The sequence below is a fragment of the Phaethon aethereus genome, assembly GCF_964289735.1.
Source record: "Phaethon aethereus genome assembly, chromosome: 12".
In the NCBI taxonomy this organism is placed as follows: Eukaryota; Metazoa; Chordata; class Aves; order Phaethontiformes; family Phaethontidae; genus Phaethon; species Phaethon aethereus.
Genome location: NC_138588.1, coordinates 14,560,671 through 14,578,966, shown reverse-complemented (window position 1 = coordinate 14,578,966; position 18,296 = coordinate 14,560,671). Strand labels below are relative to the sequence as shown.

Below are 18,296 nucleotides of genomic sequence, written 5' to 3'. Positions count from 1 at the left end.
AAATAGATACCACCAATAGATCCCCCCAAAGACATAACTATGAGCTGTATGACTACTACATGCTAAAGTCACAATAAACTCTTATGCTCTCTCCATTCAGAACTTGGTAAGTTATTAATGCTATGAATATGTACAGTATAGACAACAAATGTTTTCAAATTAAGTAATTATTTCACTTGGTAGCATTGTATTGGATAAATGTAAATTAAAAAAGCAAGAAACAACAGTATCTTCTATACTTACAAATAGAATTTTTCATCCCATACGGGATTCAAGTTTCCAAAAATAGTCTTTGTTCTCCGCTTGGTTTTGCCAACTTGCACAGTAACATATGGGTCACTTGAGCCAGTTTTGTCCTTAGCCTGTAAGCCCTGAGCACAAAGAACTGCAACAAAAGGAGATGAATGTGCTTTAGCCCTCATAGCCTTCATTGCCAAGAAATAAATGAGACAGTGACAACAGCAACAAGAAATAAAGCCCTCAAATGGAGGGGTCCTGAAACAAAGCTTTCTGGATTCATTGTCCCAGCATCTGTTACTCTGGAGATAAACAAGGTTTGTCTAACTGCCATTCTAGACTGTATAAAATTTACAAGTATGGTTTAATAGCATAATAAATTTAAAGATTCACTACAGAGCACAAACCAACTACTTCTCTTGCCATGCATAATTTAGACACTCAAACTTTGGTTTATTCAGCAGGGCAAGTAATATAATGTTGTTCTATAACTTATCTTGGGTCTAATAGTTCCCTAGAATTTCCATTCCCCCCCCCCATAATAATTAAAAAATATTTCAAAAATTACTCCAAAGTTCTGAACTAAAATTTCCAAAATAAAACCTCAAATTTTCAAAAACCTGCACTGTGAATTACGAAACTAAACATGTAGGGGCATGGTTGTGACTTTTTCATTTGTTTTCCTCATATGAGAGATGAACCATGAGGATTTTCAGAACACTTCCTATTCTGTTACAGAGAGGGTGTCAGTTCAAATCAATTATCATTAACTGTTTATGTATTTGTCAGCCTTTCTGGCAGTTAATGTGGATGTACAGTTAATGTATATGCATTTTGTAGCAAATATAAATCCACACAGTTTGATTTTCCATCATAATTCATAAAACTGGAAATCTCAGGAGACAGCAGAACTGCCAAATAGCAGCCTACCAAACAAAGAGCTGCAGCTAAAACACTTGCCATGGCTCCTAGCATCAGCAGAGCTTAGTTTTATTATTTTGTACATATTTAAATCATCTCAGTGGTAACATTTAGTTAACATCCTCTAATGTCAATCATTTTGGATAATGAAGCTCCCTTAGTCTGCTTAGAAAAACGATCACATAAAAATGGCACCTTCTTACTCAGCATATTACTGACAAACTGGAGAAAGTCCATGGAACATTGCCAATTTGCTTAGGGGATTGAAGCACATGACATGTGAGAAAGGGCTAGGGGTGTTCGGTTTGCTTATCCTGGAGAACACAAAGACTAAGAGGAGATCAAGCTGCAGTCCTCCGCTACCTAAAGAACATGTCACAGAGAAGATGAGCTCCCGGAGGAGCCCATCTAGTTGAGGATGTCCCTGGTCATGGGATGACCTTTAAAGGTCCAGTCCAACCCTCTATGATTCTACGAAGCTGGACTCTTCTCAAAGGCACACAGTGAAATAATAAGATGTAACAGCTGTAAGCTGTAGCAAGAGAAATCCCAGCTGGATATAAGGAAAACAGTTATACAATGTGAGTGGTTAATAACTGAAACAGCCTGTCCAGTAAGCAGGACAGGTTTCAAAGAGAGAATGTCAAATCTCCATCCTTGGAGGGTTTCAAATCTAGTCTGGACAAAGCCCTGAGCAAGCTAATCTAACTTTGAAGTTAGCCCTGCTTTTAGCAGAAGGTTTGAATATCCTGCAGAAATCCCTTCCAACATCACTTCCTAAATTATTCTATCATTCATTTATTAGGTCATGATTCTGCAAAACTCGTCAGTATGAGTTTTACTTTTAAAAGAGAACCACCAAGACATTCAACAATATGAGTTTTGTATCAACACTAGTAAACCGTTTACCCAGCAGATAGAGAGTCTGAAAACATTTGCACATATACTGAGTAACTTGCTAAAATAATGCCATCTATCTACCATCCTAGTCACTTGTTTCACAAAGAAAAGAGTAGTAAAGGACACTCCTGTATTTTTTTAATGGTGTGCGTGTGTTTGATCTTACAGAGGATATACGGAAAATATCTTGCAAAATATATTAGGAAAATTACCATATGTATAGGTGTGATACATCAGGCACCAAGAACTGACTTAAACATACCTTTTATGCAAGTTGCTGTTAAGTAGTGAGAAAAATGTGTATTACTTAAGTATACACTATTGTTTATTTTTAAAATATAGGTTTTGTTTCACTAGTTTTTAATCAAAACTGGCTAGTAAAACCTCAGATAAGTTCCCAAAGTTTACCTCCTTATCCCTCATAACAGGAATAATGCAAATCCTGAAGAAAAATATTTAATTTACTTTTATTGGAAGTAAATATCAGAAGATGACACTACTTTTCATCATACTAAAATGAAATTATGGCTAATTTGGATCTGAAATCTAACCAGAGTCCTTTAATGGTTCACATCACTGCCTTTCAATTCTTTGGTCTCTTAGTTTAATCTCTATTTGTCTCTAATCCAATGTCATATAAATTCAGGTTGACCTGTGTAGTCAGCTGAGCTTTTATTTAGATTTTCTGTACTAAGGTTTTAATTTAAAAACCGAAATGTCAAAATAAGAGGACCTGGAAATCTTTACAAGCAACCAGCCCAATGCAGTTGGAAGCAATCCTGAGCGTGTTCTGGGTGCGCAGGTTTCCCTGGCTCAGCATCACTAAACCAGAACGCGCTCTTAGTCAAGTAACAAGAATGGATGATGAGTTTCAAACCAATGGGGTCTGGAATTGCTAGCTGCAGCATTCTTAGTGTTACAATCATTAAAAAACCATAAACACAACTGTGAACTTTAACTCTTGCAATTGGTGGCAAAAAGTGCACTAGCACAGGACGTACTGGTAGGAGGTAGAGACACAACAATGCTGTTTGTTTACCTTCCTAGCACAGTGGAATATAAAGTAGTTCTGCCACCAGCTGTAACTTAAAACTCTTCCAGTTAGCACGCTATAAATTCAACCATTTATAGATGTCCCAAGTACACAACTGAAAACGTAGTTCCAGCTCTAATTAAAATAAACCTTATTCCTGAACCAGGGGCCTAGGAAAAAAAGAGCTCTTTGAGTAAACAGTTCAGAAGAAAATTTACCTGTGATAGTTATTTTTGCTGACCATTTGGATGTTCCATCCAAAACATTTTGTTTTGCTGCTTTTGTATATTGTACAAAATCTTCTTTGGAAATATTAAACATTTCCTGGATCACTTCAAACACTTCTGGTCTATTTTTCTCTCTAATCTTCATTCTTTCCTTCATAGCACTAATAATATTTTGTGTCTTATCTTCTGCACCATGTTTGGAACTTTTCTCAGCAGCTCCTGAAATGAGAGAAAAGGTCAATACTTTTATTAAAAAGTTACTATCTTAATTCTTTTTCCCCGCTAGAGTCTCCAGCCAATTCTTGGTACTGCAGTACTCAAAGGAGATACGTGTTTCATCTGGATAATATCCAGCTTCTTATATTTATTCTTTGTGATACCTAAAATTACCAGTTGATCTCATTTAACATGACAGGTTAATGTTCAACTTCAATCAGGTATGTGTTATACCTAGAAATGTTTATTGAGTCTGTACTATTCGGTACTGATCAATACTGTGAAAACATCCAAACATGTGAGTAACTTTTCTTACATAATTGGGCATACTGATTCTTCCAGAAATGTGCATGGAAGTGTTCAGTACCTGAGTCTGTCTGCTCTGTCCTTTGCCTCTGTTACTAGCTGAACTTCAATAATGCATATGTGAATAATTCTTCAAATAATTTCTTAATTTTTTTCTAAGTCAGCATGATATAACAATATTTTCATTCCTTTCACTTTCTCCTTTTGGAGTAGGATGGTACAATAAGCCATACTTGGTTCATTAGGACAACCCCCTCCCCCAAATTAATAGAAACAGTATTTAAACCAGATGATGTTTACACCTCATTTTTCAGAAAATTTTTAGTTTCACAGTAAGGAGATTAATCTAGACTCCTGCTATGCTCTCCCACAGTGGAAATCTAATGAACAGTAGAAAGAAATAGGCATAGCAGCTTCAGATGCTTTCTTGACTCCTTGCAGATACATCTCAATGTTTGCTGATGCTGCCTGCACTCATGGAAAGATTTTCATTCCTTCCTGAAACATCATTCATAAAAAAAAAAAAAAAAAAAAAAAATTTCTCACATAAACCCATTTAACAAAGCATTCAAAATCTACTGAACTTAAGCATTCACTGGATTTAAGCCTTTAATTAGTTTGGGAATACCCTAACTGTCAAACAGTACTATAACACTGAAAATTAGTTTGGGACTACCCTAACTGTCGAACAGTACTGTAACACTGACTTGACATCCTCACTCCAGACCAGTAAGTGGACTCTATCCCTTCTTTAAGCATCACGCATGAACAAAGGAGTGCTTCACAAAGCTCGATTTTAACAGTGGAATTTTCTGATGGCTATTTAAGCTACTCTTCCATGCCCTGTCTCCCGAAGAGTAGACACAACCTTACACTCATGTTGCAGCTCAATAAAGGGAATGCTTTTACTATAATTCTAACACTGGAACCTCTCAGGGAATTTCTGCAAAGAATACTGTGTCTAGTAGACACAAAGAAGGTTCTGGAAAGAGTGAGATGGGGATAGACAATATTGTGAAATCTAATTTTGCAAATTCATCACACTAAAAGTGATGTGAACCTTCATTACCCTGCTCTTAAGAGCTGTAAGCCAGGGATAAGATTCAAGGGAGAGAACTGTAGTCTCTGTCCTCCTACAAAATAGAAAGATGCAGATGCATTAATATATGTAAACATCATGGCAGCAGATAATAGAGAATCTTCTACCTAAACTCAATATACTTTCAAGAAAGAAATGTATTGCTTTGCTACAAAGGCTTGTGCTATGCGGATGGAAACCTAATGGCAGAACAACGCTATTTGCAGGGTCAGTTCTGAGATGCAGCAACACTTGCTCTCTTTTGCCAATACATTAGCAATGATCCATAACTCACCTAGAGTGTAACATGACAGCACACTTTATTTTCACAGTACTACCAAAGACCAGTATTTTTAAAAAAAGGGAAAGAAAAAAAAAAAAAAAGGGAAGAAAGCTGAGCAGTAGGCACTAAATTGTGATATTAAAACTCAATCATTACACATCACGCCTGTGCTTTAGGACCTTTTGGAAAACTCTTTTTGAGTGACCACCTAAGAAAATAACATATGACAGATATGGAACAGACAGGTTCCTCTCTCCAGTAAAATTATCATTATTGATAATTTCAGTAAGTATATGAGGATGGTAGAAGAGATCCAAGATCTATGTGAGAATAACTTCTAGACTGTATTAACCTGCAGTGGTATGTCAGGTCTATCCTATGAAATAAGTCTGGAAAACAAAGAAAATACTCAGGTAATTTGCTGATTTGTCTGGGACATCAAAACCACTACAGCCTTTACTGGTTTTAAAAAATAATTAAAAAAAAAAGGTATAAGGAGACCATGCTGTTACAGGTTTTATTGACAGTTCTTCCCAGGAGGGCTCTAAAGAGCTTTCTCTCTCTAAAAATAACAACTGACCTCAGAGTCCCTTTAAAAGCCAAAGTGAAGTTCTTTTTATAAAATGTCCTTTGTCTATCAGAGAAAATTGTTTCTGATCAATGCCTCTACAACACATATTGTACTGGTAACCTAAGTGTACTCTTGAAAAAAAACAAATGTCCATCTTGCAGTTGGGTGTGAGTAACGAAACATCAGACTTGTGTCGTCAGAATGGTATTACAAATGTTAGAAGCAAAAACTGAAATACCTGCAGTGCTAAACAGGCTATTTCAACTTTTGACAAGACTGATGCAAGAATACTACATATTTTATAACCAATGACATATTACCACTTGCTATAGGAATTGCTGAATGTTGTTAAACACTACTTGAGGGCTTATGGCACTGAGTGTGACGATCGTCATTGTCATCTGTAGCAACAATAAGTATTTTACCCTTCCAAAATGTTGTGAAAACGTCATCCAGCTAGCCATCCTCAATTCCTGGGAGGATCAAAGTATTACTGTTCCCTTTAAATGGATAGTAAAATTAAGACAAAATTATGTTGAACAACTTGCTATGCAATTAGGATTCAGATATTTCAATACTGTGAAGAGCATAGTTCCTTCTCTACAATACCATCAAACACCATTATGTTCTTTTGATGGCATTTTTTCTTGAGGTGTTCTCAGCTTGCAATGGCTAAAGAAAAAATTATCAACACATCTACAGAGCTGGAATGGGTCATCTTTCAGCATAAGATCCCAGTGAATTCTTACAGAACACATTTGCTTTGTTTTCTTTACTGTTTTCATTGTGTTGGAGCACATCAGAAGACAAAAATGAAAGAGATATATGTAGTAAGGTATGAAGGCATAATATCGTAAGATTGGAAAAGCACAGGATGAGATACCAGATATCAGTGATTCCAGATTGTCAAAAGGCTGAATTATTATGGCTTCTTCAAGGTGTTTTCCACGGCTACTAAATCTTGAGAAATTCTGAAAATCTCTTGGTCTCAGTAACTATTTTTTTTTAAATTCAGAAGACCAAAGATCAGGTGATTAAGGATTTTCCACACTGAAAAAGTAGGAATTAGTAGAACAAGAATTAAGTGCTACCATGAAACCAAATACCAGTTAAAAAATTCTCCAGTGAGTTTATCACAAAAGAGGTGATTGCTGAGCTGCATGAAAAGTATGACAGCTGATTCTTTTAAGATGCAGGAAAGTAACATTTTAATTTTCTCTTATTTTCTGTCCTTCTTTAAAAAGCACAGATACAACATCATAACCAAACAATACACCATGGACACAAACTGAATGACAATAATGTATTCCTATGGAAAACCCTTGCTGATTCTTGCGATGGTACAGATAAAATTGGAATATGCATTAAAATGCAATTTCCTTTAGGTTTTACTGAAAAATCAGCATAGCCTTTTATTGATACTAAATTATTCATTACAGCTATTTTCACATCCTCTGTTGCTGACAGTATATCAACAGCTCTTCTCATGCTGTATTGATCAGACTAATTAAGACAATATCATAATTTATATTGCACAGGAAGTTAACAAGCCCCTTTTACCCTAGGGACTGATATAAACAATATGATTGAAATAAATTCTGATTTAATATTGCACCTACTACCGTAAAGGGATATCTTGGTGAAGATGAGAGATCTAACGAATGTACTACTGATTCTTTTTAAGCCTAATTTAGAACAAGCTTAGATATTGACCTTAAAAAGCTTGAGATGTTAATTCATTTCTACAGTCTACATTAGCAATCACTACATATAAAAAAGTTACGGGAGCTTGGAGGCCAATATGTCCTAGTGATTATGAGATGGCCAAAAGGATGACTGTGATAAAAATAACCACAGTGAACCACATTCATTTCACTTTATGATACTGTTAGCATCAGCCTTCTTAGAAATAGAAATCTAACCAACTGCACTGGTCAATTAATTTTTTCAATAGAACATTACATATTTTTAACATAAATGAAAAAATGTACATGAACCTCATTTTCAGAGTAGCATAGTATTCAAACTCACTGAATAATTACTCTGTTGCAAAAAAACATGACAGGATGCTCTGAAACGTTTCATACTAATGGGAAGACCAGGATCCCTTAGGTGTGTTAAATACTTTTTTTATCTGCAGTTTGCCTTCTAGAGGCTTACAAGGCTTTCAAGACTCAGTTGTTCAATGCTTCCAAAGTGTTTACACCACAGAGAACTGCGAACCCAATTTATTTTTTACAGGCTGTCTCTCAACCTTATGATTTCTGTGTTTGTAAAAATTCTTCAAAGGCAATACGGTGCTCTGAACCATTTATTAACTTTTTGGGGGCTGGTGGTATGGGCCAGGGAAATCGTGCTGAGTTTTTCTTCGGAGAATTGAAAAGGAAGATAAAAAGGATACTTCGTATGTCTTTTGTAGCTTTTCAGTTTTCACCAAGATGCAACTATTCTAGGGATGGATACACCTCTCATGCCACCCGCGTGGTTGAGGCACCCTGAAAAATAGCTCAGCTCTTAGAAAGTTATCAAAGTATATCAAAGTTATTTCCCTGACAGTGGGAGGGGTGGAACAGGAAGAAGCATAGTCAGCATGTAAATACCGTATGAAGGTGTTTCACCATGCAGGGAAAGAATTACTAATTTTGAGTGGTAATAACAGCTCAGCCCCTCCATACAGAGGCTTGGCAACACTAACACTTGGAATCAGTTCCTGTACTGCTATTCAGAGGAAGTGAAGCGTGACCAAATTGCCACACAAAAAGTCATGCAAACGGAAATACAAAGGTATTACACTCAGGCCTAGCTGGCTTGAATGTTGTTTTCCAGTGTGTAGAGTAACAAGAGATTTCATCACTTTTAAGAAGCTTCAGAAAGAACAATCTCTCTAACCATTCTCTGTTATGAGAAATCACAGACTACATAAGGATTGCAAGAAAGTTGTAACCCTGATATTGTCAGGGCCATGATCTTGGATCTTCTTGTTCTCACGATGCTTTTATAATTGAGCAGGAATAGCTTTAGTAACGATTCCTGTTTGAACTGTGACTCTCTCAAACAGCAGAAATAGATTTAAATGCTATACTTTATATATGCTATCTTCCACAGGCATCTCAGGAAGTTTTCATTTTTCACTCTGCAAACTTCTGCAGGAATGAGAACACAATAACTTAACTTACGTTTTCCCTGATAAAAATGAATCAAAATCCTAAAGGTCAGATCTAAATATTATTAAAATCAGGGGTGACTGGATGTGAGGTATCTCTTTGGAATGTGCCATTGATCTGTGTTGTGCTGTACTTGAAGAGAGTGCACTACAGGATAGATGATCCATGAGACAGAAATAAAATGCCCTTGCCATATCAAACTTCCAATACAAAAAACCTCCAAACTCCCTCTAATGTAATGCAAAAAGGGACTGAATGGCATGCAGTAACTAGGTTGGGAAACCTGGTGGAACAGAGAAGGGTTTTCACAGAAGTTTGGTGAAACAAGAAGAACCTAACTAACAGCAACAGAAAGGTTCCTCCAAACAGAAAGTCATGGTTACAATGCTCATAACCATTTGATCTTTGCAATACTTCATTATACTACTGTTAAATCAAGATGTCTTGTATGCATCTCGCTTATGGAGCAAATCAATCTTGATTCTCTTAAATTAAAAATATTTCTGAAACAATGCATTAGAACATGATACGCTATCCTGTTAAATCCTCAGAAAGAAAACATCCCCTTCTGATGGAGAAAGTTTCAGCTATGATTTATTTCTAGACCATTATGTATATAATTATGACAGGGGAATTCCCACAACACCGTGTAGAACACTTGATGGTTATATCTTTGTCACAGAACACAATCAGCCTTTTCAGCGAGCAGTAGATGAGAGTCCTAGCAAAGTAGCTCCAAACGTAGCAATAGCCCAATTCCTTGAAGACTGTGCAGAGAGTAAGCTTCAATTAGATCCACACAGATTTGTTTTGAGGCCCTCCTGTAAGATGAATCCTATATTCTGTTCTGAGAATATTAGAATCAATTCAGTGCTCCTCCTCCCTGTTTTCTTCCTCCTGTACATAAACAGTGCTAAACAAGATGTGCATAAGGGGTGAGATTAAATTTCGGAAAGCTGTTTCTACTTCCTCCATCAACTTAATGAGGAGTTAGTTGGCAAATGGTTTGCACATACCCTGTTGCCAGCAGAAATACAAGCTCACCATTCTTTTAACTAATTTTCATGCCTCTAATTCCAGGTCATATATGCCAAGTGATTCCCAGCAGAACTAGGGTGTCAAATGACTACCTAAAACAGACAGATCAATGGACTGATGCGCAGTTAATTATTTTTAGCTAGTTTTAATATGTACCTAGAATAAAATGGGACAATTAGTCAATAATAGTGAAAAGGAACTTACATTATGAAAGCATACCTTCTTTTGTTACTGTCCAGGTAAGAGAAGTTATTTGCACTTATTGAAGAAGGTAATCATGAGTATCTTCTTTATACACTTTTGAAAACTCACCACCAACAAGCATATTAATGCTGCACAATATACTTCCATAATATTTGATTTTCAAAGCAAACACTCTCTTCTCACTTGTGAAACTATGCGAAAAGATTAGCTGTCAAACACAGTCCAGTTTCAACCATAGTGTAGAATCACAATTAAGCACAGTTAAGCAGTTTGATTTAGAAATTTGTCATTGATTTATGCTCGATGGGGTCAGTTGCTCTGGGAAATTGTGATTGGTTCCTGAATGATATTAGTCTTGAGAATCCATCCAGTGTGACAACTCCTCACATAGAGAACACAGTGGGAAGACAGACATGAGAGGAATATTTATGTACTTTCCAACGTGTAGATGCTAGGTAAACCCTCAGGAACATATCAACAGTGAACAATGTGGAGTAACTCCAGAGCTGAAAAAGCCCCTTCCATTCCAAAATCAGAATCAGAAAATTTGCAGATCTTAATTTTCTATTGTTTAGAATATTGTGTAGTAATTGTGTTGTAATTTAAGTATGGTTTAACTGTACCTCAGATATTTTTGGAGGAGAAGGCATGGTGACTGGAATAAATTTGGCCAATGGAAAAAACAAAGAAAAAGGTTGTTTCACCTTAATTCTAGTTCCAAAGGTCTTCCTGACTAATATTTTTTTTCCCTTGCACATACCTGGTTTGGTATTTTGAAGGGACAAGATCCTATTTACTGGTTTATATTTTTGTTTTATCTATAGCATATTAATATGACTACGATAAGTATTAAGAGTATTTTTTTATCTTTCCTTTGACATTTCTTGTGTTCTGCATTAAATAAAACAAAGAGGGTTTTTACATCATGTAACAAATTGTTCCGGATGTTGCCATGGGCAGCAGAAAGTAAATAATATACTGATGCTACCAAACACTACTTTGTAACTAAGCAGCAACATTCAGCAAGTTCCAAGGACAAAAGCAAAATTAATAGTAGGTATGAAATAAAGATTCTGGGTAGCCCCTCAGCCAATAAACTTCAACGTGTCTTCACTGATTTCCGATGATCTGGCCCTTTGCTTCAGGAAATACTGTGTGCACACACAAAAGCAAAAGGTGTGAAGTATTGCAAAGCTTTAGCTGCCAGGAAATACTCACTCTGCAAACAGTCAGCATTTAGGAGGTCTTGGCACTTCTCATGGCATTTGACACCACATTCAGTGCATCTCATGCCTTGCCTGGCTATGCCCCAAAGTAGACCTTCACATTCATAACAGTATGTGGGAGTTGTAGCTGTCCAAACTTCAAAGTTATGAGGTGTAGTTGATGATATCGGATAGATCAAAGCCTGCAATGTCTTCTTGAAGACATGTATTTTCTGTTGGGTAAGAAAAAAATAATAATCAAGACTTTGTTGAAAGTATTGTTTAATACAAGTGAACTGGAGCTAAAATATATGTCATTACACTTACAATGTTACAAAATACCAGAATATACATAGAAGTATGAACTAATTTGCAAAATTGATTTACTCATTTTGCTTTGCACTTCGAAGACAAAAGAACCCTGGATGACCATTTTGACTGATTACAGAAATAGGAGAGTTCAGTTGGAATAAGGTCAGTCAATTAACAGCGTCCTACCTATTTTTCATATTTTAAGGCAGAAATGAGAAAAATCATTAGTGTTATATTCACTGATGCATTTTAAGTAACTACCTAACACGCTATTTCTGAATATTTAAATGCTTCATACATTTAGATTTTAGACACACTTCACAGAAAATACTTTGATTATATACGGTACTATACTTTAATACATAGTGTCTACATAATCTCCTCAATAGATAAAAGCGGTCCAATTTTATGGTTCCATTTTGTCTGTATTCCTATAATAGCATACTCATTACTTTTTAAGCACCAAGATGCCCTTTACCTATAAACAAGAACGATCCATACTCCCCAAAAAATCCACACCCATTTCTTGGGCTGTTTTGGCTTAGGACCCATGACCAGTTCTAGCAGGACAGCAATTGTCAGCTATTCTCTGATTAGTACTGCAAACAACCTGTATCTCAGCTCCTTAGTGCTTAATAACGTGAAAACAAAGTAGTCCCTGAAGTTTTGTATCTAAAACATAGGCTTATGTTTAGCTACAATGGTTTGTATATTTGAGCTTTGTTTTCAGGCACCCAGATCTTCTAAATCCAGTTCATTTATTGGTAATAAGAAAAACTCAGCAGCTTGTAGGCAGCACTGGGCACCACACAAAAATATGACCTTGTGTGGTTTTTTGGTTTGGTGCGTTTTTTTGCTTGCATTTTTTGTTGGTGGTGATGGTGGGTTTTTTACTAAATGTACACATGGCTGCAATGAATGTGTTAGTTCTAGACCTGTTCCCTTATAAATTAAGGAAGTGTTTCTTTCAGAAAGAAGAAACCATATTAAAAGAGGTAGCACAGTGGGAAGTGGGATATTTCTACAAGTCAGTCTACCCTACTATCTCTTCATCTTGTGTGTATATAATGCAAAGTAGCTACAATGCTGGCTGTGTAGCTGTAGCAAACTGTGGAACAACATTTTGGAATTTGTGTGATTTGTCCATATAAACTTTAACATCACTGCCACAGTTCTGACAGTACAGAAAGCATAGCTAACTTATTCAGTTAAGCATTTTTTACCAGTCCCATAATCTTAATATTCAGCTGTGGTAAGTATATGTCAAATGCAAGATACTAGCCTTTCTAACAGCACGCTGACATGCTCTTGGTTTTACGTATCTGCATCTCTGCTCAAACATGTGAGATATTCTGCTAATAATAAATCGTCTGATAAAAATAAAATATTTTTCGTGTGCATATCTGCATAAGGTTGCACAATCAGAGCCATCAATTAAAGGATTTTTGCTACCATGGAAAAACCATTACCATGTAGCCATAAATCTACTGATTCATAGGTTCAAGCACTACAAATAACAAAAACAAATGTTAAGTAGCTTAGGCTGCAACAGCTCTTACTGAAGTTCATACTGACACACTAAAAACATCTATCCTGTGAAGCCTGGCCAAAGAAATGTGGTCAGACTTTTCATGGACATTTGATCCTAGCACCTTTCAGAACACTGTAGAACTGATAAAGCAGGAATAACAAACAAATATGGAATTGCTCTCCAGGGTGGTTTCTTAGCCTATCCTAGATAATTAGTCTGGAGAAGAGGAGGCTGAGGGGAGACCTTATCGCTCTCTACAACTACCTGAAAGGGGGTTGTGGCGACGAGGGTGTTGGCCTCTTCTCCCAAGTAACTAGTGATAGGACAAGAGGAAATGGCCTCAAGTTGCGCCAGGGGAGGTTTAGATTGGATATTAGGAAAAACTTCTTCACTGAGAGAGTGGTCAGGCATTGGAACAGGCTGCCCAGGGAGGTGGTGGAGTCGCCATCTCTGGAAGTGTTCAAAAAATGTCTGGATGTGGCGCTTCGGGACATGGTGGCTCTGGATTAATGGTTGGACTTGATGATCTTGAAGGTCCTTTCCAACCTAGTGATTCTGTGATTCTGTGAATTAGCCATCTAGTAACTCCCCTGAAAGTAAGCAAAACTCCACACTGGTTTGATTTGGCAGACCTGAGGAGGGGCTGGGGCTAGTCATGGCCGCCTAACTTGGCAAACTTCATCTTTGTGCATTTCTCCACTCTCTGCCTCTCATGTCACACCTTACGAGCTACAGGGATCAGAAAGAAAACCTCAAAAACAACACAAAGTTAATTTATGCAGCTTGTTGAGGACTCATGTTTCTCAGAAACCATCAGGTCTTTGAACATTCCTTTGCAGATTACACACTCACACTCCTGATCAGTAGTAACAGTACAAATTGTAGTGTCAGCACAAATCCTGTACAAAACTGTAGGATCTGTACAAATCCTGCCTGTTTGCCCTGATCAGGCTTCGCTGTTTTTTCACAGTATAAATAATTTTAGAATTTTGGGAGGAATTTGTATCTATTTCTGAAATGGCAGTAAGTAATGAAATGGCATAGCTCAACAGGCCTTGAAATAAACATCTGAGGGCAAATGAAGTTTTCAGCTGAAAGACACGATTTTTACACTGGTTTTGCTGCTGAACATGTTCTTTCCCCTGTCGTTAACAAAGCAAACTACAGTTGTAAAGGAGAACTTTATTTATCTCAGTGTCTAGAGGATTTCATTCCTAATAATCTTCGCTGTTTAAACATATCTATTATACGCATTCACTGAGCTCTGGACATGACAACATTTAGCACTGTTAATATATATGAGGATTATTTAGTTATCTGCTTATCCTCTGAAGTGAAGTTTATTTCTGTCATATACTACTTGAGATACTTTTTCAATGCCATCTATGTATTATTTTCATAAACTTGCATCTCTGTCTCTTTGTTCAGCAAAGCAATTAAATGAATGCTCAACTGAAAGCATATGTTTAAGCATCACTGAAGTTAATATTTTGACACTGCTTAAAACATCTTTGGATCACTGCCTGGGAACATACAAACTCACTGTGTCATGAATGTGTTATACCAGAAGAATAGCAACGCCAGGCGGCAAAGCTTAAAGCATTTAATCTCAGGTTTTAATTTTTGGAGTAAGTGGCATTTGATTTTTATTAAAAGGCATTAGTTCAATGAATTTCCATACTGAATCTAATCAGCCAAATAACCTGCTTCCATCAGTCAGTAATATTCCCTCCAGAAAAAGTTGAGGGAGAGTAAAATCCAGAAAAGCCTTAATTAGAGGAATAACTTGCCCAAAGGGGATTTTCTTTTGTAACTCTCATTGGTGACTGCACTTCTTCATCTGGTTTTGTGGAGAGTATCTGGAGAGTTCTTTTATGCCTGAAAATGCCTGTTTTGTTTTCAAATCCTGCTCTAGTCAGTTTTGATGATGTCTTAGGGCATTAAGTTCTGATGACTACTTACAGACCAAGTAGAAAAGTATAACCTTTCACTTGTTTTAAATATCTTGCAAGTGGTTTTACTGGCTGTATGTTTACGTTTATCCTCAAGAGAGTACCCACTTCCCTTTAGTATGTTTAGTGAGGGCTGGCATAAGACAGGCTTCTCTTATTCACTTCTCTGAATTAGCTTTCTACATTTTCTCATCAAATGAACTTTTATGTATCTAAATTATATTTGTTGTCTGCATTTATACTTACATTTTTATTTAAAGATTTTTCTTAAGAAATATCTATTTCTGGTACACAATTTTTCATATGGCTTGGTTCAAAGGGAGGCTAAAGAGTATAATGGCATAAGAATACATTTAATTTATTTTTCCCTTTCCATTTCTCCTGAATCATAGTTCTGTAGTTTATCCTGATTGACAGCAGGTATTGGAGAAATGTTTGCATTGAGCTGTCCACTGGGATTTGCTTTGGTTTTTTTGTTTTTTTTTTCCTCCTGAACAGTACCATTTAGGTCAGAAGCTAAGTGCAGTCCAAACTATTCTTTCTTGTCCTGCATTTATTGTCAACTAATATTATCTCCAAAACTTGTACCTTTAGCCCTCCAGAGTCACAGCCTTGTAATTTTTGCATGAGGGGAGGCATGTAAATGAATAGTTGAACGTGCATTTATTGTCATAAAAGGTAGTAATACTTATAAATGGTTTTCTTTGTTTAGTAGACATCTTTTAGTAAAGCATATGGAGTATCTTAGGGTCTTCTTTTACTGAACTTAAATATTTTTGTAGCACCTATAACATAGAGGAAAAAAGTCTACTTTGCACCAATTGCATGGCCTACGTTTGTTTTCTCTAGTTTTCCCTCAGCCTTTAACTTCTTTTGAAGTTTCCATAGTTGTTCTTCATTCTATCAGCCTTCGTAGCTATTTTGAGATAGCAAAACAAAATCACTGAACGATCATTTAGAACACCAGCTGTTTCCTACCTCATCACTCCATCCAGTACTACCAAATTGTTCCTTTATGATTACCATAAAAGCATAGAATTTAATGATAAATCAGAGAAGAGTGATGGATGTGTGTATACTTGTGCTATGGTTTTCAGTTTCCAGAATATTTGTCAACATATTCTGCTCTTCCATTCTTCTACTATGGAGCTTTAACAACAGTGTAAGAAAAATTCAACACTTCATTTTTTCCATGTAGGATGTATTCTAGAAGGCTATGTTTGCACTAGCAAGTTGAGAAACACAAAAGGGGCCTTTATTCCTTCAAATTAGTGCTTTTGCTTAGTTCAACCATGTAAATCTGCTTGCATCACATGAAGTATTCCTGAAGAAAATGGCATCTGTTGTGTTTTTGTTTAAAAAATTTCTTTTACAAAATGTAAGTGAAGTCAATAATAGAAAATCAGAACACTCAGGTTTTACTGGCTAGGAAAATATGATTTTTCAAAAGATTAGTCACTTATTGTATGAATAAAATATTTCTTCATCTAGAATTACATGTGTTATTAGCAGGACCTAAGTTTACAAAATCAAATAATGTCCCAGACACCTATAAGGACTGGGGTGGGGGTGGGGGCATGGAATCACACAGAAACCTTCCTGGAGAGTCCTGTAATTCTAATTGTACTCATAGTGTGATGAAGAGAGACAAATGCTGAAAGACTGCAGGTAAACATGGTGCAGCTGGACAATTTAAAATAAAAGCTTTCATCAAGTAACTATTTTGTAAAACAAAGGTTTCTTGCTTAGTCTCTTCTGACTGTCATGGATGTGAGTCAGCAGAAGCAAACTTGGTCTTGTCACTGTGGATCAGGCAATAAATTCTGCTCAAGATCCCTGAAGTTCCTACACAGTAAACACAATTCTTATACACTCAGTTTTATGCAGTTTGGAGTGTCTAAGGTTGAAATATTTTCTGAAGAGCTTTGAACAAAAATTTCTCTGTTATTTAAACGGCTTAAATCTGCCATTGAAAACACTTACCATTTCATCGTTGTTTATGGAGGTTCGGATGAGCATGGCCATGGAAATACCAGATTTTCGAGCTGCAAGTGTCTGTTTAAAGCAAATGCAGAACTATTAAAAATTATACTAGTAACTCCAATTATTGAATCTAATGGAAGGCAAGTACTACTTGATTATGCTACTGGATTTAAGCAAAACCATAGGAATTACAAAAACTTTTAGTTACTGTTTGCAGCACAAAACTTTTAAGGTTTCAGTATATAATGCAAGCACAACTTCCATCATCATTACTCTTTCTTTCAGTAGTGCCTAGATGAACTGCCATTTCTAATATAAAACCTGTTATTCAGAGGTTTATGACTCAGTTTTTTTAAACCACAGGCTGTCACTGTTTTTCTGCTTTGCCAATCAAATTAATGTGGTACAAGGATAGGCATCCTGCCCTAATTTGGAAGCTGTCTGTGCCTGCAGCAACACGGCAAATCATTTTGCAAGTCTTACGGTTCAAGTTGCCAGTCTGGATAATTTTTTGTAACTCATTGAGCATTTTTTTAACTGTGTGTATGTACATCAAATGTTACTCGTCTTAAATAAAAAGTTTTTGGGAAAGCTAGAAGTAATTTTTTTCTTAGACAATATTCATATGAAGAAATAGTCTGGTTCAAGGAGGGAGGAAAAAAGGCTGGAACTCTGCCTCAATCTGTCCTTTTTTGCCCACATGATGAGTGTAAGAACTCCTCCCAGTTCTGAAGACTGCGTCCTTAGTTGTAGAGACAATCACATTTGCTCTAGTATAGTACATACAAAGGCACTGAAAATAAAGTATTTTTAATATACAACAAACAAGGAAATTTTATCTGCCTTACTGTAATATTCCTGTAATTTAAACGGGTCCTTGAGAATTACTTAGAGAGTATAATGATTAGAAGGAAAAAGACCCTGGGGAAATGAGTTCTGTATGTTTTCCGAATAATATTTCAACTCCGAATATCACTTCTGCTATCAGTAGTCTTTTTGGCCTGACAGATAAGAAACAGATAAGATTTATTCCACTGTACAGAATATTAACCACAACATTGTTATATTACTGTATTTTACCTGTAAAATTGGACTCATGCATCCTTCCCCCTATTCTAAAACATTCCAAGTGTGC

The 18,296-nt window shown here is 36.3% G+C and overlaps 1 protein-coding gene across 1 annotated transcript in view; it reads right to left on the bottom strand.

Moving 5' to 3' along the window:
* Positions 1–18,296, bottom strand: part of UNC13C (unc-13 homolog C) — a gene marked incomplete at both ends in the record, with an annotated part of 169,106 nt that overhangs the window by 108,856 nt on the left and 41,954 nt on the right. The window contains 4 exons of the mRNA XM_082005380.1: positions 244–385; positions 3,310–3,537; positions 11,397–11,616; positions 17,162–17,233. Of these exons, the coding sequence (XP_081861506.1) occupies positions 244–385; positions 3,310–3,537; positions 11,397–11,616; positions 17,162–17,233 (662 nt within the window). The remainder of the gene's footprint in view (positions 1–243; positions 386–3,309; positions 3,538–11,396; positions 11,617–17,161; positions 17,234–18,296) is intronic.